Source organism: Lepidochelys kempii, chromosome 2 (genome assembly GCF_965140285.1).
Source record: "Lepidochelys kempii isolate rLepKem1 chromosome 2, rLepKem1.hap1, whole genome shotgun sequence".
In the NCBI taxonomy this organism is placed as follows: Eukaryota; Metazoa; Chordata; order Testudines; family Cheloniidae; genus Lepidochelys; species Lepidochelys kempii.
Window position 1 is genome coordinate 218,182,331 of NC_136381.1, and position 20,763 is coordinate 218,203,093.

Sequence of the window (20,763 nt, forward strand, 5' to 3'; positions counted from 1 at the left end):
GAGGGGTTGCAGGGGTGGAGCACAATGGTATCCCCCACCTGCACACACAGATCAGACCCTCGCTTTTAAGCAGGGTCTCTCCTCTTTATCAGGCTCTCAACTTGGGATACTCTAGCCTTCTCCCCACACGTCATGCCTTATTCACTTATATAGAAAACTGTTGTTCCATGGGAATGGGCCAGTTGTTGAAAGTCATTCAAAGTTCGTGGTTCCATATTGCTGTCTTGATGCCTTCTGAGTGAGAATCCTTCAGTGAGGTGTCGAGCACTTGTCGCAGGTAGGGCAGTTGTCTGTAATGCAGTGCAATAGGTTGTCTTTGGCACATCCAGGCTTGTGGAATCACAGTGTCCAGCATTCCCACACACAAAACAAGACAGGGTTCATAATTTGACTCAGACATAACTCACTCCATCACAGCCACATTTTCAATATGCAGTAGGCTTCTGTTGACTAACTGTAAAATGCCCTCAACACACAAACACAGTGAAGGGGCCCTTTCATTAAATAGATAATTGCACACAAATCCAGTCACTTGTTTATTATGAAAAATATAAAACATGCTCAGAGTCCTAGTAATCAAAATCAGATTATAAAGAAAAAGGGTTTAAACATATTAGTTTTGTAAAATTTGAGGTGAAATGTCAAAGTAGTATACAAGACACAGATACACAAATCCTGGCAGCAGAATTATTACAGCTGTTATATTCATTATTTGTTTGTTGAAAACCAGCAGAGTGCTTGGTATTTTAAAATACATGAAGGAAGACAATGGTCCTGTTCCATCATCTTACTGCAAATCCAAAAGAGATTGAGCACCACCCAGATCCATCTCCACCTAGAGCCTTAAGGTGGTCTGCCAGGATATTGAGTTTATGTGCATCATTGGCAACCCTATGTCACCACCAAAGCTTTTGGCAACACTGTATTGCTGGCAATGTGACATTCCTTAGTAAACGCATTCCAGAGTTGATTTGTCTTCCATCCTAATAATATGTCTGTTCCAAGAAAGCCATCAAAACTGAATGCTTGCTGATGAAGACAGTTGCTGGGTTCGGCTTTGATTATCCTAATTTCTGATCTTGTCCTGCCCCTTAATATGGAGCAGCTGATGAAGATGAGAATGAAAAACAATTTGGTGCTCTTCAACACCTGCAATTCCTGCTGAAGTTAACAGGAGCTATAAGCGGAGCACAGCAAAAAAATGATAACAAAAAAGAAAACTCAACGTGCTTCATGCTATTGTTAACTTTTGTTGTGGACAATCTGTGATAGGCTAATAATAAGTAATCATTTATTATTGTTTCTGAAGTAACCTATCATATTTTGCTTACTTACATTTTGACAGATATCATTTAGATGTAGTGTTTCTAATTTATCCTTTTCCTTGTTGCAGGTGGAAGACCCACAAATGGCGCAGATGCCAACTGGTACCATGGTATGTTCGTCAGGATAGTCCAGGTGCCCATGAGACATGTGGGCCTGGACTACAAGCAAGAGGTGAGAGACTTTATTTCTATCCTTTATTTCCTAAAAGTCACTGGCTAAAATGGGGAGGCTAAAATAGAGGTACTACTTCTAGGGGAGGGAGAAGTAGTACCTCTCCCACATTAAAGTTTATCATTGCAGCCGTAAAGACTAGAGACTTAATGTTTTATTAAAATAAATGAAGGCCATCAGGGGGAAATTACTAGATTACCAGCCTGGCAGGACCTATCCCACACCAACCCCTGGAAAATATTTGTTCATAAAATATCTGTTTTAAGTTTTTATTTAAATATTATTACCGTGTGTGACTAAGGTTAATGCTGCTTCTTGTTCAACCATTCTCACCTTTTTTCCTTTGCCCAGAGAAAGAAGAATCTAAAATTTATTCTCATTATCTGGGCCACGTTTTCAAACATGGGTGTAGTAACTACACTCTCAAAAGACTATGTTTTTAGACTTATAAATAGTTAGATGCTTATATACATACCTTCTCTGCATTGAAAATGCTGATTTCCTTGTACATATGTGGTGTTTTGCATGTACGCACACATTTTGGGGGCATGCCCATTATGCTTAGATCTGAGAATCTGGCTTCTATATCTTCCATATGATAGCAAATAATTTTAGTAGCCAAAAGCCTGGTTTCAATGTCACCTGTTTTACCAAGAATTTTTTGTGATAACATCTTCACCTAAATATGACTGCATTGCATAAGGAGAGATTTTTGAGGAGTATTCAGTGAAATCAGTGTGAAAATTGTAATTGGAATTCCCACTTACTGTATTGCAATAATGGAATTGTTCTGAATGACCAGTGAACCCTGAACTTCAGGATATTTTTCTCCCAGTCCCATAGACTTTATGGCCAGAAGGGACCATCATGATCATCTAGTCTGACCTCCTGCACATTGCAGGATATTTTTCTGGTTTTTTTTAATGGAAACTCTGATCCATTATAACAGTATTGACTTAGTAGAATGCAGAGGAGTTTCCTGAGCAAGAGATGTTGCTGGCAGCATAAGTGAGGTGTTCTAATTATTAGCTTACATGCAATGTCAAAACAGGTTATGATATTCTTTTAGGTTTTCTGTAGAGTAAATCTTTACCTAGTAGCTTCTACAGATGATTCTAAAGATGTTACGGAAATGAATTTAAGGTATACCATGAAATGAATCCTGAAGGTATTGCCTGCTAGTACAAAAATCTGCTGACTGTGTGTAATTCTCCTGATGACATACCACTAGTCCAATCTATTTCTGGACCCCACAGCTTCTTGAGGCAACAATCAGATTATGCACCTAGAAAACAAGATTCTCTCTTTGATGGCAGCAATTCAGGGTGATACAAAATGTTGCCTCCTTGTTTGTATTGTCATGGTAGAAACAACATCTAAATCTGCAGGATAGTTACAACTTTTGCTCATAATCAGTACTGTAGCCTGAAGCACACCCTAAATTATCCTAGCACACAGTTTTTTTTATATACAATGCACCATGAGAGTTTTGCTGAGCTCTCCTTATATAGTGCCCTGTAACTCCATTTACACACAGAAACAGTAATACGTAGTTTTGGAAATACTATGGACACATTTTTCAAATTTGGCATAACACTTATTCCCTGAAACACCACACCGAGCTAGCAGGTTTTGAATGGTCTGAGAAAGGTTAAGTGCTTTCTGCAGACTCAGTTAAGTCAGAGGCTTGTCACCCTGTCCAGATATGAGTGGTGGGAATGGTTCTCTGGAGAGAGAGAGAAGACTTAGGGTATGGGAGAACAGCAGTGCTTAATTTGCAATGAAAGAGGTGTCAGAGATCAAGCAGAAAAAAATTTACATTTGTAACTGATGCAGCAAGCTCAGAAGTGCCAGAGCTATGAATTGCCAAGCCTAGAGGTGCCATGGCTTAGCCCTGACAAGCCCTGGCACAAATTAAGCACTGGAGAACAGCCTTGAGTTAGGAACTCTGTGGAGAAAGCTTGAGCTACAGTATATTAATGGAGCCAAACTCCAGGAAAGGGATGAGGTTTCAGTCTACATAGTGCAAACTTAGCTTTAGAGCAGATTGGGAAAGACAGTTGTTCACTTTTGAGATGGGGGCCCAATTCCCTCTCTGGGCTCTCAGATGGGTACCCTGGAACTGTCTGTGTGCTGACATGACCACCCAAATTTGGAAACTGAGGGTCCAGTTTAGGCAATGAAAGTTATGGCTACTCAGCACATCTGAAAGTCAGGCCTGAGCCCAGTATTGGCCTCTCCCTTTTAGGTAAATGACAAAACTGTGCATAGCGTGGGACCATACTTATCATAGACTCATAGACCATCAGGATTGGAAGGGACCTCAGGAGGTCATCTAGTCCAACCCCCTGCTCAAAGCAGGACCAATCCCCAATTTTTGCCCCAAATCCCTAAATGGCCCCCTCAAGGATTGAACTCACAACCCTGGGTTTAGCAGGCTAATGCTCAAGCTAAACTAGCTAAACTAAGCTAAACTAAGCTAAACTCAAGCTAAAGCTATCTCTTCCCCCCCAGTCTCATTTCTACTAGTCTCATTTCTTTTAATCACTGGTGCATATACAATGCTAACTTAGAGACAAGTTGATCAATCTATTTTCTGCCTCTGATTCAAATGGGGCTCAGCTATGGTAGTTCTGTGAGCACTGCAGCTGGCAATCAGAAAAAAAGAAGAGGAATATGATAGAATTTGATTTTGCTGTTGTTACTTTTTCTAAAGTCAGCGTCATCAACTCAGTCCGAGAACATTACAAATGTTTTGTTTAGAGGATGGACTTGCTTGGAAGCCTGTTTAGAAGTTTCACACAAGCAGCTGTTAATCCTGTGATGTGAAGCTATATAAATTACACAGTAGGTTTTTTGTTGTTGTGTTGGGATTGGATTTTTTGTTTGTGTTTGGTGTGTATTCACAGATGAACGATCACTGCATGAATTAATCTGCAAAATATTAATGCAGAACAGAGTAAAAATAACTCTTCTACTTACCTGCTCTGTAATATTAGCATGTGTACTGTATTCTAACAGGAATGGGAAAGACTAATTTGAGGCTTTTCTGTCTGGCAATGAACTATTTGGCAAATTTGAGCAAAATCACGTCAGCTTTTCTAGAGGCATTAGAGAGTGAAATAAATAGACGTTTTCCATTATTTGAACCCATCTACAGCCAAAATGGCTGGGAAATGGAAGTTGAACATTTGTACACAAATAGCCCGATTTATGTAGAAGTATCGTTGTGCATTCTGGAGAAAATAGGTGTAGTTTTAACTGAGTTTTGTACCTCTGAAAATTGCATACTGAGTATGCACAGTGCATGTTTTTCATGAGTTTCTTATAGGATGATAGTCACTTCTTCTGTCCAGAAGGTTAACATATACGCCACTTAAGTTTTAATTTTAGCCTTGAAAATAGGGCTTAAGTGGAACTTAAGTGGTTCTTAAGTGCACAGGAGTAAATTTCATGCCAAGTGTGCAGCTAAGAGATGCTGCACTATACACAAACATCTAGCTAATTTGGCTTTGTACAGGAAACTGTTGTCCAGGTTTGAATGGACTGAAGCAAGAGCTCCACTGGAGACGTTGGTTCTGTCCCTATTGACTTGGTAAGTTATGAAGGTCAAGGAGAGCTGCTGTACATGTTGCTTGGTGTGCAGGCAAAGAGCCACAGGTTCCCCAAGTTGTAAAAAGATGATCTTAGAATTACTGTAGTATGTGATCATTTAGTTAGACCATTTCATAACGCACATTCATGAAGGGGCAGAGGTGCTGTTTTGCAAGGAATCTTACCTTTAAGCACTCAAATCAGGAAAAGCTGCACCTTCAAATTTAAGATCCTTTTAGTGTAATATTTGTTTATATGAGTTTACAGTACAATTACCGATTTCATCATAGATATTTTTGATGTGTATTTAAAGATGCCCAAATGTTTGTTGGTTTTCACTTTGCATGGGATGTGTGTGTGTGTGTGTGTGTGTGTGTGAGGATAAAGATATATCCTTTTGGTGGAAAAAAATTCCCATCTGTGACTAAATGAGACTTTAAGATGGATATTTGTTCTTAGTATTAAATAGTTTCTAACACTTGGCATGAGTGTTACATTTCACCATCCTTTGGCTGCTCTGTGATAATTTTCCTATTATAGTGATATGCAGTGATCATCATACAGAAGCAATCTCAGCAATTTAGTTTCCTGTGGATCTTACTTTTATTTTGTATTCCTATTCAGTAGAACAAATAATTCTCGTTTTTCCAATTTACAAGAACCATCCTCAATTTCAAAGTTCTTCATTTGCACTGTTAGGAGCTCATGTTTCCCAATATTATTAGAACTGTCCTGCTCTGGCCTTCATTGTCTACACACACAGTCAACATCACATACAATTTAGCACCAATGGTGTTAAAGCCAAAGGAACACATGCCACAGAATGGACAGATCGCACTTATACAGATTCATTAGCAGTTTCTTTCACACAAGACATTCTGTTCTATTTGTACTGTGAACACACATTAGTCAGACAAAGTAATTAAATCTGGAAGGAAAAATGGGGAGAGAGATAATTAAAAACGAGTGGAGAGAAGGCTGGTCGTGACAGTCCACAGGTGCAGTTAGAATGACCCTGCCTAATATTGTAACCCTAATATTAATTTTTCACCTATTTTGTTACATTGGGCTTGGTTGACAGTAAAGGTAAGTAGGTGAATCATAATGTTAGGAGAATGATTCATCCTTCAAAACAGTTCTGCTTCTAGTTGTCCTGTATAATGAAGCTTTTATTACAAATCGTGTCAGTGTAAATGAACATGTCACAATTTTAGAGCTCGAGTTTGGTGTGGAGGAAAGACAAGAAATGGCTTTTTTATTTTGTTAACAAAATTGCTTTTCTTTCAACATATATATTTAAGAGAAAAAATAATGAACTTCAGTGGTCATATAAAGTGATGGACTGATGTTCCTAACTAAAATCAAACATAGTGCAGGCTTGGCTTCCCTTGATACAGAAATTCCAAAGCATTTCATTCCTGACCTGCAAAATAATTGATATTTTGGTCACGGGCTGTGTACACATACCCAGAGCAAGGGCTCAGATCAGCCCAGCAGCATGTTCAACACTCCAAAGTTACCCCAAAAGAGGGGATAGCACCCACCAGCCTTTTGGGGAAAAGCAAATGAAAAGTTTATGTGAAGATTTTGCTTCTCTTGTTTAGCTCATCAGAAGCCTCTGGCTCTTTAAAATGACAAACTGAAGGGATTAAATTGGACTATGACTATTTGTTGTTCTGCCACCGGCTTGCTGGGTGACCTTGGGCTAGTCACATCACCTCTCTGGGTCTCAGTTTCCCATCTGTAAAATGAGGATAGGGATGTAAAGTTCTTTGAGATACACTGGTGAAAATCTATAAAATCTAGATCTTTTGAGTATTACTTAGGCACAGTAGCATATCAGCTGTAATCTAAGGTAAAGGATTCAGCTGTCTGGCCACAAACTCCTACCAACAAATATTTCTCTTTCTGTTTAAAAAAAACAAAACAAAAAACCTAGGAAATTAAATGGGAAGAAACCTTGTTAATACAGAGTTAAGGTTGCCCAGTGATAGCTCGTGCCCTTCTAGAACCTCAAGTTCAGCAAAACTCAAACTTCTGAAAACCAGGAAATACAGAGATAAGGTAAATGCCCACCAACCTCAACTCTTCTCTCTTTGAGCAATGCCCCAATATACCCATAACACACACACACACTCACTCTTCCTTTTCACTGTAATGGACAGGTGTCACTTGCACTATGCTCAGTGAGCCTACTCCCCTGACATAATACTACACTTGTAAAATTTAACATGGTTTCATACTCTTCTATAACCTCATCACACTTGCCACAAGATACCACCTACACCTACACTTTCCTCTCCCCATCATTAAATCCACAGACTGGTTTCATATCCCACCACACTACTGACAATACCCATGTCAAGTAGACTCGAGTGTCCTGGAAATGACCCAACTACACAATTCTGTAATGAAATGATGCAGACTGGAACCTCAAGGTACCTGTGCACCTCCTTCCTTTGATAACACACATGGGAGGACAGGGCTCAGACTCAGATCTTCTCATATCACAATCACAGCTCTTCCATTTACTCCTCCACCATTCAGTACAGCTACTCCTAAGACAGAGAATGCAGCTAGAGTGAATGTACATAATTCCCAATGACTATTGCCAACCCCAGGGGGGGCTGAGTTAAGATTACACCATTTGTTTACCTTAATTTTGTATTTCCTGCCTTTCTGAAGTTTGAGTTTTTCTGAATAAGAGATCACTGGGCAACCTTAACTCTGAATTAACAATTTTTTTTGACATTTAATAAATAAACGAATGAAAGTCTTTTGTAAAGCAAAGGGACCCCAAAGCTGTTTCATCTATAAACTTGTAAAATATATTTTTATGCTGCTTGGCCATTGCGACTTAAGTAATTCAATAAAAAATAAACAAACAAAAATGGAAGGAAGCAAAAATGGTATTTTGTTTTTACCTACACATGGGAATCTGGGAGGCAGTGACCATGAGTTGGTTGAGTTCAGGATCCTGATGCAGGGAAGAAAGGTAAGCAGCAGGATACGGACCCTGGACTTCAGGAAAGCAGACTTCGACTCCCTCAGGGAACGGATGGCCAGGATCCCCTGGGGGACTAACTTGAAGGGGAAAGGAGTCCAGGAGAGCTGGCTGTATTTCAAGGAATCCCTGTTGAGGTTACAGGGACAAACCATCCCGATGAGTCGAAAAAATAGTAAATATGGCAGGCGACCAGCTTGGCTTAATGGTGAAATCCTAGCGGACCTTAAACATAAAAAAGAAGCTTACAAGAAGTGGAAGGTTGGACATATGACCAGGGAAGAGTATAAAAATATTGCTCGGGCATGTAGGAATGTTATCAGGAGGGCCAAATCGCACCTGGAGCTGCAGCTAGCCAGAGATGTTAAGAGTAACAAGAAGGGTTTCTTCAGGTATGTTGGCAACAAGAAGAAAGCCAAGGAATGTGTGGGCCCCTTACTGAATGAGGGAGGCAACCTAGTGACAGAGGATGTGGAAAAAGCTAATGTACTCAATGCTTTTTTTGCCTCTGTTTTCACTAACAAGGTCAGCTCCCAGACTGCTGCGCTGGGCATCACAAAATGGGGAAGAGATGGCCAGCCCTCTGTGGAGATAGAGGTGGTTAGGGACTATTTAGAAAAGCTGGATGTGCACAAGTCCATGGGGCCGGACGAGTTGCATCCGAGAGTGCTGAAGGAATTGGCGGCTGTGATTGCAGAGCCATTGGCCATTAGCTTTGAAAACTCGTGGCGAACCGGGGAAGTCCCGGATGACTGGAAAAAGGCTAATGTAGTGCCAATCTTTAAAAAAGGGAAGAAGGAGGATCCTGGGAACTACAGGCCAGTCAGCCTCACTTCAGTCCCTGGAAAAATCATGGAGCAGGTCCTCAAAGAATCAATCCTGAAGCACTTGCATGAGAGGAAAGTGATCAGGAACAGCCAGCATGGATTCACCAAGGGAAGGTCATGCCTGACTAATCTAATCGCCTTTTATGATGAGATTACTGGTTCTGTGGATGAAGGGAAAGCAGTGGATGTATTGTTTCTTGACTTTAGCAAAGCTTTTGACACGGTCTCCCACAGTATTCTTGTCAGCAAGTTAAGGAAGTATGGGCTGGATGAATGCACTACAAGGTGGGTAGAAAGCTGGCTAGATTGTCGGGCTCAACGGGTAGTGGTCAATGGCTCCATATCTAGTTGGCAGCCAGTATCAAGTGGAGTACCCCAGGGGTCGGTCCTGGGGCCAGTTTTGTTCAATATCTTCATAAATGATCTGGAGGATGGTGTGGATTGCACTCTCAGCAAATTTGCGGATGATACTAAACTGGGAGGAGTGGTAGATACGCTGGAGGGGAGGGATAGGATACAGAAAGACCTAGACAAATTGGAGGATTGGGCCAAAAGAAATCTGATGAGGTTCAATAAGGATAAGTGCAGGGTCCTGCACTTGGGACGGAAGAACCCAATGCACAGCTACAGACTAGGGACCGAATGGCTAGGCAGCAGTTCTGCGGAAAAGGACCTAGGGGTGACAGTGGACGAGAAGCTGGATATGAGTCAGCAGTGTGCCCTTGTTGCCAAGAAGGCCAATGGCATTTTGGGATGTATAAGTAGGGGCATAGCGAGCAGATCGAGGGACGTGATCGTTCCCCTCTATTCGACATTGGTGAGGCCTCATCTGGAGTACTGTGTCCAGTTTTGGGCCCCACACTTCAAGAAGGATGTGGATAAATTGGAGAGAGTCCAGCGAAGGGCAACAAAAATGATTAGGGGACTGGAACACATGAGTTATGAGGAGAGGCTGAGGGAGCTGGGATTGTTTAGCCTGCAGAAGAGAAGAATGAGGGGGGATTTGATAGCTGCTTTCAACTACCTGAAAGGGGGTTCCAAAGAGGATGGCTCTAGACTGTTCTCAATGGTAGCAGATGACAGAACGAGGAGTAATGGTCTCAAGTTGCAGTGGGGGAGGTTTAGATTGGATATTAGGAAAAACTTTTTCACTAAGAGGGTGGTGAAACACTGGAATGCGTTACCTAGGGAGGTGGTAGAATCTCCTTCCTTAGAGGTTTTTAAGGTCAGGCTTGACAAAGCCCTGGCTGGGATGATTTAACTGGGAATTGGTCCTGCTTTGAGCAGGGGGTTGGACTAGATGACCTTCTGGGGTCCCTTCCAACCCTGATATTCTATGATTCTATGATTCTATGATAACAACAGACTTACTGAAATACAGCATTCGTATTTAATTACAACAACAACAAAACGTGTTAGCTTATGGCCCCTTGTGGCTTAGTTCAAGTGACACTATCAGACAGATCTTTAATTATATCAAACATCAAAGTCCCTTGTCTAGAAAATTTAGAGTGCAGTTTATTTCACACTTCTCTTCTGGGAGATGATAATTGTTAAATAGGGAAACAGTTTCTTAAGTGAATTGTATCCACTTTACATTTGATTTTTCTGATAACTGTACGCTCATGTTTTATGTGTACACTTCACAATCACTTGTGTTCAATCCAGTAACAGAACAAGCACAACCCTTCCTCTCGATGCTAATGTGTATAATCAGTTTGATATGGGTGGGTAGGATTGATTATTAGCCAGGCACTGAATGCCTTTATAGGAGTTGAAAACATTGCTTGTGATGAAGGTTGAACAGAGATCTCAGCTGGGCATTTATAGAGTATAATTAAAGAGCCATGGGCTTGGCAAGACGTGGTGAGCACCTGAAGCTCCCTTTGAATTGAACTAGAGCTGTGGATGCCCAAATTCAACCCTATGTGGAAAAAATGTGAATGACAGTCTAACAACTTCTTAAATACTTAAAGAAATGCAAAAGTGCAGCTGGACATGGATTATTACTTGGCCAAGGTACCATGTCAACAAATTACAAAGTTGTCAACACCATGTATTGTCAGCAGCAGAAAAACTAACCATTAAATCAGTAGTGTAACACAGTACAATTGAATCAAAAGCCAGTCACTTGGACCTAGTGGCATGGAATGGTGCGTTGTTATGGACGCTGGGAGAGTCAATGTCAGGAGCAGGTTCGGTATCACAACCTACATTGTATATTGTATTGTCATGGGACTGAAATCTTTAGTTTTCAAGGATGAAGCTTTCTCCTACTTTGGTTGCTTCAGTGCACAACTGACAGCTGATCCTCGAAAAAGAAGAGGTATTAGCTCTAGAGGGAGCCTCTCATCTCTGTCTGCCAGATAAAAGTTAGATGCACAAACAACATAAGATTCTGAAAGAGGGTGTGACAGGCTGGAGACGTCTGTTAGAAAAGTCATGTTTAATAGCCAAGAGAGAGTTGGTTTTAGAAAAACTCCACCCATACTGGTGAAACTGCCTTCCCCAATGAACAGGGTGTAGGGCCAGACAGAACCCACTTTACTAGATGGGCAGACTCATCTTTGAAATGCAGTCTCTGAGGTGGATTGTTAAGCCTTTTGAAAGCCATCAAAAACCAGTTGCAGAACACTTCAATCTCTTTGGTCACTCGATTACAGACCTAAAAGTTGCAATTCTTCAACAAAAAAACTTCAAAAACAGACTCCAACGAGAGACTGCTGAATTGGAATTAATTTGCAAACTAGATACAATTAACTTAGGCTTGAATAGAGACTGGGAGTGGATGGGTCATTACACAGAGTAAAACTATTTGCCCATGTTTATTCCCCCACCCACCCCCCACTGTTCCTCAGACATTCTTGTCAACTGCTGGAAATGGCCCACCTTGATTATCACTACAAAAGGTTCCCTCCCTACCCCCGCTCTTCTGCTGGCAGTAGCTCACCTTAACTGATCACTCTGGTTGCAGTGTGTATGGTAACACTCATTGTTTCATGTTCTTTATGTATATAAATCTCCCCACTGTATTTTCCACTGAATGCATCCGATGAAGTGAGCTGTAGCTCATGAAAGCTTATGCTCAAATAGATTTGTTAGTCTCTAAGGTGCCACAAGTACTCCTTTTCTATAAGCATTTGTGTTTCTTTTCTGTAACTGAGACTGTCTTGCCTAGTTTAACGTTTGCAAAGTGTAAATGTAGATTTGGTAAGCAACCTGTTTCTTTTCGTTTTTGCTCTATTTTCTTTCTGTTTTTAACAAACCTTGTTCCGATTAAGAAATCTGCTTTTGTGTGTGGTGAAGGTTCACCTAGTCTTTCCTCAAGGAGAAAAGGCACCCTGTAAACTCAAAAGAGACACATAGGAGGAGAAAAAGGTTCTGAATCCTAAACCCCTCGTAACTTTCACCTCGATCAATAAAGCATGGACAGAAATGTTAACTTCCTGTGAGGCATATTACAAAAGGTGGTGATGAGCAAATGCCTGGGGAGACACCAAAGGACCAAGGAAGAGATAAGCATTGGTGGGAGGGTTAGGTGAAAATGGCTAAATAAACAGCATTGGAATAGTAAGCAAATTCAGGAACTAGCCCGATAGCTCAAATTCATAACCCAAATCTGACAAGAAACAAAACCTCATCAACTTCACACTGTTTCATTCAAAGAGGAAAATGGTGTGTGTGAGAGAGACAACTAAGTGCATCAAAAATGAGCAAGCTAATGCCTGAAGAAGCAGAGGGTAATCCTTGGATAGCATAAAAGTCAGCAGATGACTAGTCAGCACAGCTAAGAGCAGTACTGAGTCTGTTTATGTCAAGAGTGGTTGTTTCAATCTCCCAGTTGAGCCAAGGATCAAGGGGAATTGTTAAGGTTGCTTACAGCAGCTTTTCATTATTATTCTCCTCTGTTCCCCCTGAAGCAGCACCATGCAGAAGCTAAGTGCAGCTTAAGATTCAACCCCGTTTTTTTTTTCATTTAGGGCCCTCTAATAATATTTTAAGGTAATACTGAATTATCAGTCAGAAACTTCAATTTTATTGTAATGTCTCAGGAAAAATAAAACACCACCACACTAAATTCAAATTAAAAACAAAATACACATAATTTATAGAGATACAAATTTCTAGTTTTATAGTTAAGGGCATTTTAAATATAGTGTATTGTTTCTTTTGTAAGCCGTCGTACCAAAGCAGTACTGTGATTTCTTGTTGTTGTTGTTTTTGTTTTTTAAGAATCTAAAGATATATAAGGCAAGACCGAATGGTTTATTTTCCAAATGTTTATTCCTTCCTTTTCTTCTTGAAGGAGCTAGTTTTTCGTAGATATTTTTACTGCTTTAGAAACGTTGCACCTAAACCTATTTATGGTTCCCCATCAGCAGCTGAACATAATTATGCCATACTTTGTGCAGCATAATTGAGGTTTTTTTTCAGTTCACAGTCCAGTAAAACCATTGTTGTCAGTAGCATAAAAACACTGCTGCTGAATTATTCATTAAAATGTAATATAAAGCTCTGTTATTTTTTCACGTTTTTAGTGGACTGTATTCTGTTTATATGCTATGTTACTACTATCAATTGGTAACCCAAATTACTTTCGCAGTTGTGAGTTATTGTGCCATACTGTGTGCTGTCATAAACCAAGAAACATTAACGTGCCATTGTTCCCATTGAAAACAACACAACTACAAGTTTTCAATAGAATTAACTTGTAATAATATTGGAATTATCTTGGGATAAAAGGAAGTAAAATGTATTTTATTATGGTACTGTATTTAGACTAACGCTATAATTCTATCAACAAATAATAGTAAATGGGGTATGGAGGATGTTTGCATGTGATATAACTGTTTAAATTCAGGTGGAAAAGGTAGTGATAAAGAAGTGGCATTCAGTAATTCTGAAAAGGAGGTGCAGTGGGGAGATTATATATAAAGTTGCCATATATACTGGTGTTCATGGGATAGACCTGGTTTTCAATATCATGTCCTGGTGTCCCAGGAACTTCTTTTTGGGACATCTGAAATTTCCATTTCCCCCCTCCCCCCATGTAATTAATCAAAACAATACAGATTTTATAAGTACAAAATGTTAGTTCCAACATACTGTTACCCTGCTGTAAAATGTTTGTACACCCATCTCACTCTCATCACACAGCTAATGTGTTTTAGCCCAGCCATTGTTCAAGGTTGTCGTAAGTTGTCAGGCAACGATGTTACAATACCTGTCTGAGAAGTCAATGACTCATTCTAATCACTCCAAACTTTGCAGCTCTCAGAATCGGAACACAGAGCTGGATCCTTACTTTGTGTTTATTCTTCTCAGTAATGTGTTGTATTGAAACCCATATTCAAACTTCGCAGTTTTCAATGGGTGGGATCCTACAGGGGTCCCCCAATGTGACCCCACAGGCAGAGGTGCTGGAACAATTTTTATATAGGGGGCCATTGAACCAAACTGTAAACCCTGTATATAATGGAAACTATTTCAAGCCAAAGAGTGTGGCAGCACCCTTAGTTCCAGCACCTATGCCCATAGGCATGGGTGGCAGGATTCATAGGCAGGGATAGGCTGTGCCTTCCCAAACAGCCTAGCGGGGCCCTGCCCACACGCCACCCCCAGGCCAGGCACCCTCCTGTGGTTCCCAGAGCACTATGCCTTGGTTGGTTGGCCCAGGCTGGCTGGGGCTGGCTGGTCTGCCTCCCGCAGGGAGTCAGGGCAGCTGGTGCTGGGGCTGTGCCCCTGGAGCACTGGGACTGGCCACCCCACCTGGCTGCCAGGAGCCCCAGGGCTGGGAGCACTGTTGCCCAGCGCACCAGAGCTGGCCGCATCTCCTGGAGCACTGGGGCTGGGGTCTCACCCCTGGCCGCCTGGCGCTGGGGCCGGGGGCCGCAGGGGTGTGTGTGGTCTGGGCTCCTGTGAGGGAGGGAGGGGTGAAGGGGGGCAGATGGAGAGGAGCAGGGCCTTGGAAACAAGGGGAGTGGCCAGGGGTTAGCCTCCCCCAACAGTCGGGTTACTGGCCATCCATGCCCATAGGGATTGATTCTTGGCCCTACGCTTTTTTTATCAACGACCTTGAAGAAAACATAAAATCATCACTGATAAAGTTTGCAGACAACACAAAAAATGCGGGAGTGGTAAATAATGAAGAGGACAGGTCATAGATACCGAGTGATCTGGATTGCTTCGTAAGCTGGGCACAAGCAAACATGTATTTTGACATTGCTGAATGTAAATGTGTTCAGGAACAACAAATGTAGGCCGTACTTACAAAATGGAGAACTCTATCCTGGGAAGCAGTGACTCAGAAAAAGATTTGAGGGTCATGGTGGATAATCAGCTGAACATAAGCTCCCAGTTTGGCATTGTAGCCAAAATTGTGAATGCAATCCTGAGATGCATAAACAGTGGAATTTCAAGTAGGAGTCAGAGAGGTTATTTTACCTCTATATTTGGCACTGATGCAAATGCTGCTGGAGTACTGTGTACTGTTCTGTGCTCATAATTCAAGAAGGATGGGATGTTGATTTTTAACAGGAGGAGTAATTAACCATTGGAACAACTTACAAAGGCTCATGGTGCATTCTCCATCCTGACCATTTTAAAATCAATATTGGATGTTTTTCTAAAAGCTCTGCTCTAGCAATTATTTTGGGGAAGTTCTGTTACTCTGTGTTATGCAGAAGGTCAGACTAGATGATCACAGTGGTGTCTTCTGGTCTTGGAATACGTGAATTCTGTTCATGTTCTTATATTGCACTCATACTGTGGTATCTAAGTTTGGGTCCATCTCAAAAGGAAATGTCTAACATAACTTGATTATGTGAAAATCTATGAGGGGTGGCAATTCCTAACAGGATTTACTGCTGTAATATTATATCACAGTGGAGGTTACCTTTTAATATTGTATTGTCGGTAAACATCAATAAAGAAATAATTTAAATAGACTAAAGTATCCCAGAAATTTCAGATCTACACATTTAGCTGTAATGTATAAACATCTGTAAATATTAGGCCGTTGTGTTACACATAGCTGTTCTGGGTTTTATCTATGATTTAGTAGCAGAATTTTGTCTGACCTACTGTATGAAATGTGGGCATTCCTGGCTAATTGCTACATTATAGATCAGTGGCTCTCAATCTTTCCAAACTACTGTACCCCTTTCAGGAGTCAGATTCTCTTGCGTACCCTCAAGTTTCATCTCACTTAAAAATTACTCGCTTTACAAAATCAGATATAAAAACACAAAAGTGTCACAGTACGCTATTACTGAAAAATTGCTTAAGTTCTCACTTTTACCATGTAATTATGAAGTAAATCAATTAGAATATAAATATTGTATTTACATTTCAGTGTATAGTAGATAGAGCAGTATAAACAAGTTGTATGAAATTTTAGTTTATTCTCACTTCACCAGTGCTTTTTATATACCTGCTGTAAAACTAGGCAAATATCTAGATGAGTTGATGTACCCCCTGGAACACCTCTGCATACCCCTAGGGGTACATGTACCCTGGTTGAGAACCACTGTTATAGACTAGATATAAGCCTGACAGCTCTTTATAAACTCCAAACTTATTTGTTTCCAGCAATTACTTGTCGCAGACAAGATGGAGGACCCGCTGACATCAGTGAGTGCCTTAAATATGCAGGCCCTTTACCAACATTAACACAGGCCTGCCAAATTCCTTGCCAAGATGACTGTCAGTTCACAATCTGGTCAAAGTTTTCTTCCTGCAATGGGGACTGTGGAGCAGTCAGGACGAGAAAGCGCTCTCTTGTTGGTAAGAGTCAATGGGTTACTGAAACATTGTTTATTATTAGCTGCTATTTATTTTATTTTAAACTTATACAGTGCCCATCAGTCTGAAGGATACCCAAATGCATACATCATTGACAAGCAGGCAGCTCTGGGGTCCAGGGCAACAACCAAGCAGATAATTGGCATGCACTACAAAATACTGCAGGGTCTCAGGGGGGACAATATCAGTAAAGGACACTACAGCAAACTCTAGGATCATAAGAAAACTAACATGGGATTACAGATGAAGTCATGGTCTCTTCTATAAGACTGGTACACAATAAACTGCATAGCAGACCATTTATCATTCTGAAGGGCTGAGTCAACACTACCTGTGATTCCACAGAGTTGAAATATTTAAAGCAATATGGTCCAGGCGCATGGAAGTCAATGGCAGTCCTTCCATGAACTTTTGTTCAGCCCCTAAATCAGGGGTGGGCAAACTTTTTGACCCAAGGGCCACATCTGGGTGGGGAAATTGCTTGCAGGGCCGGGGCAGGGGGTTGGGGTGCAGGGGTAGAGTGCAGGGTGTGGGAGGGGGTGCAGTGTGCAGGAAGGGGTTCAGGGCAAGGGGTTGGGGCAGAGGAGGGGTGCGGGGTATATGAGGGGGCTCAGGGAAGAGGGTTAGAGTGCGGGGGGGTGTGGAGTGCAGGAGGGGGCTGAGGTACAGGAGGGGTGCGTGATGCAGCAGGGGGCTCAGGGCAGGGAGTTGGGGTGCAGGAGGGGTACGGCGTGTGGCAGGGGGCTCAGGACAGGGAGTTGAGGTGCAGGAGGGGTGCAGGGTGCAGCAGGGGGCTCAGGGCGGGGAGTTGGGGTGCAGGAGAGGTGCTTAGGGCAGTGAGTTGGGGGCAGGGTGCAGGAGGGGTTCAGGCTCCGGCCTGGCACCGCTTACCTAGAGTGGATCCGGGGTGGCAGCGGCACATACTGGAGCCAGGGTTGGCTCCCGACCGGCCCCAGCCCTGCGCCGCACCGCACCGCTCCAGGAAGCGGCCGGCATCACGTCCCTGCGACCCGTGGGGATGGGGGGGGCGTAGAGGTCTCCACGTGTTTCCCTCACCTGTGGGTACCTCCCCCGAAGCTCCCATTGGCTGGGTACCCCATTCCTGGCCAATGGGAGCTTTGGGGGAGGTACCCACGGGCAAAAACTGCATGCAGAGCTCTCTGCCCCCCTCCCCCAGGGGCTGCAGGGATGTGGTGTGGCTGCTTCCCAGAGTGGCGCAGAACCTGTGGTGGTGGCAATCCCGTGGGCCGGATCCAAAACCCCGAGGGGCCGGATCTGGCCAGCGGGCCGTAGTTTGCCCACCCCTGCCCTAAATCAACCCCTCTAGTCAAAATGGGCATAATCATTGAATTATTGACCATTTTCCAAAAGGTAATTCTAGAGCCTGTCTCCAAATGTCTCAATTGTCACAGATCTGCTGTCATTATTGTTTACTATTTTCACTGCATTAGTGTCCGAAGGTTGCCATGGGAGTCGATGCCCCAGTGTGCTAGGCACAGAACAAACATAAGGTAAATCACAAAAACAACGAGGAGTTTGGTGTCACCTTAAAGACTAACGGATTTATTTGGGCATAAGCTTTCATGGGTAAAAAACCCACTTCTTCAGATGCATGGAGTTTCCAGGCATCTGAAGAAGTGGGTTTTTTACCCACAAAAGCTTAAGCACAAATAAATCTGTTAGTCTTTAAGGTGCCACCAAACTCCTCACTGTTTTTGTCGGTTCAGGCTAACACGGCTACCCCTCTGATATAAGGTAAATCAGAGTCCAGCAAAATTTGTGAGCCCAGCAAAAATTGGAGGTTTTTCTGGTTATTGCAGATGGTTACAAAATGTTTTTCATGAACATTTTTACAAACACTTTTTCCTGCTTTTTGTTGAAATTTCATTGTGGCTAAAAATTTGCACAAACATTAACTGATCAGCCATCATAACAGCCCAGTTAGGTAGGTAAGGAGTACTCTATTCATTGTCAGGTGGGGAAACTAAAGAGAAAAGGTTAAATGACTGATTTATTTATCCACAACACTCCCTGGATGGAGTCAATGCTTGAGTCTTAATACACACAGTCATGTGTTTAATCCATTATATCAAGCTTTCTCTTATGTTATCAAGTATTCCCCTTTTGTGGCTGGAAACCACATTCTCTACCCCATGGTGGAGCTAGCTAAGCTGGAAATCACTAAGCCAGAAGTGCGGGTGCTCAATAGCAACCTAGGCACCAGCACCCCCTGTTGTGATAGGAACAATCCAAAATCAGAAGGCCTACAGCCATGGGTCCCAAAAAGCCACGCGTGGGTGGCTATAGGAGAGACTGTGAATAACTCTCAATCTTCAGGAAGACTGGCAGGGACCTTCTTATAATTCTGGTGAACAATTTACATTAGTGTTACTTCCACAAAGAAAATGGCTAGAAATTTACCTTAAAACCAGAAACAAGAAAAACAGAACTGGCAACCAGCCTTGGCACTGACAGGTCCCTGTGGATCTCCCTATGCCAAGTTTAGCTACTCAGACTTGGTGCTGAGGGGATGGTTTGGCCTTGGTGAATCAATTCTATACTGCAACTTATCCAATCCAATCTGAAGAGCTGAGAACAAAGGGCCTAATTATTCTTGGGGAAAAGATGAGAAGAAAGAGGGATTAACTCTCACATTTTCAGTATGAAGCTGCCGAATGAGAAATCCCCTTACTACAGTACATTGTCCCTGTTCTACACTAAAACAATATTTAGTGTAATTACTAAAAGTGCTATAATGTCCTGCCTAGTGCTTTTAGTGTTTCATTTTCTGTAAGTAACATGTTTGAAAGACAAGGAAAATAGTGCAGCGCATTCATTTATATTATCATCTAACTGACAGATAATTACGTTACGAAATGATTTTGCCAGGGCTCTTTAGTTTCTAAAAATGGGGCAATCAAATGAGATATGAGAGCAAATAACAAGAAATTAAACAAAAACAAACTTTACAGAGAAGATTAAAAAAATGCAAATAGGAGAAAATGGGTGGCTAAATAGTTGGGGAGATTAAAGGAGTTGCTAGAAGAGATTTGAAAAAATGCAGCAATGTTCTGGAATTAATCAAAAGAAGGAGCTTATTCCATCAGGGGGCAAGAAGAGTGATTCTTAACTAATGGTGCAATAACATGATAAAATTTGAGGATTTTGATCATTTGAAATAGTGTAACAGAAGCAGACAGTGGCTTTTTCTCCCTTGATGCCAAAAGAATTTTTAAAAAACTCAGAAAAACCACCTTGCACATTATCCATGGAATGAGTATGACATAATAACTATTAAATTGCACAACACTGATGGATTGGGGTGAGCGGGGGGGGGGGGGCAGCCTATTTTTAGTGGCAAAAATGTTCAAACTCAGATATTTCAAGCTAAGTATTTTAAAATTATAAATTTAAATAGTTGGCTTCATTTTCAAAGATGATGAAAACAGCAAGAACTGTAGATGCATAGCACCTTTGAAAATCAGGCCACTTTCTTAAGTGATAAAGTATGAATTTGGGTGCCTAACTTTAGGCACCTCCGGATCTGAACATTTTGGCCTTAAGTTTTGTGCTCCTTGGAGAATTTTTGCACAGTTATAGATCATTAAATAAAATTACCTGCTTGTGTGTATAGTGACAGAAAGAACTTTCTGAACAATTATTTTCTCCCTCCAGGAAAAAGTAAGAAGCGAGACAAATGCAAAAATTCCCAGTTGTATCCTCTGATCGAGACTCAGTTTTGTCCTTGTGAAAAGTACAATGCTCAACCTGTGGGGAACTGGTCAGACTGCATTTTACCAGAGGGCAAAGTGGAAGTATTACTCGGAATGAAAGTACAAGGAGATATCAAGGAATGTGGGCAAGGCTATCGTTACCAAGCCATGGCATGCTATGATCAAAACAGTCGGCTTGTGGAAACAGCACGATGCAACAGTCACGGTATTTAGAGACATCTTTTTTTTCTTCCTTCCTCATTTGTTTGTTGTTTTCTTGAAATGTAAGTCTTGAGACTCTGGTGGTCATAGGTACAGACAGAAT

The 20,763-nt window shown here is 41.7% G+C and overlaps 1 protein-coding gene across 3 annotated transcripts in view; it reads left to right on the forward strand.

Moving 5' to 3' along the window:
• Positions 1–20,763, forward strand: part of THSD7A (thrombospondin type 1 domain containing 7A) — a 437,061-nt gene that overhangs the window by 339,231 nt on the left and 77,067 nt on the right. For all 3 annotated transcript variants that reach the window (XM_073333830.2, XM_073333834.2, XM_073333832.2), the window contains 3 exons: positions 1,394–1,497; positions 16,513–16,707; positions 20,401–20,664. In XM_073333830.2, coding sequence (XP_073189931.1) covers positions 1,394–1,497; positions 16,513–16,707; positions 20,401–20,664 — 563 coding nt within the window. The remainder of the gene's footprint in view (positions 1–1,393; positions 1,498–16,512; positions 16,708–20,400; positions 20,665–20,763) is intronic.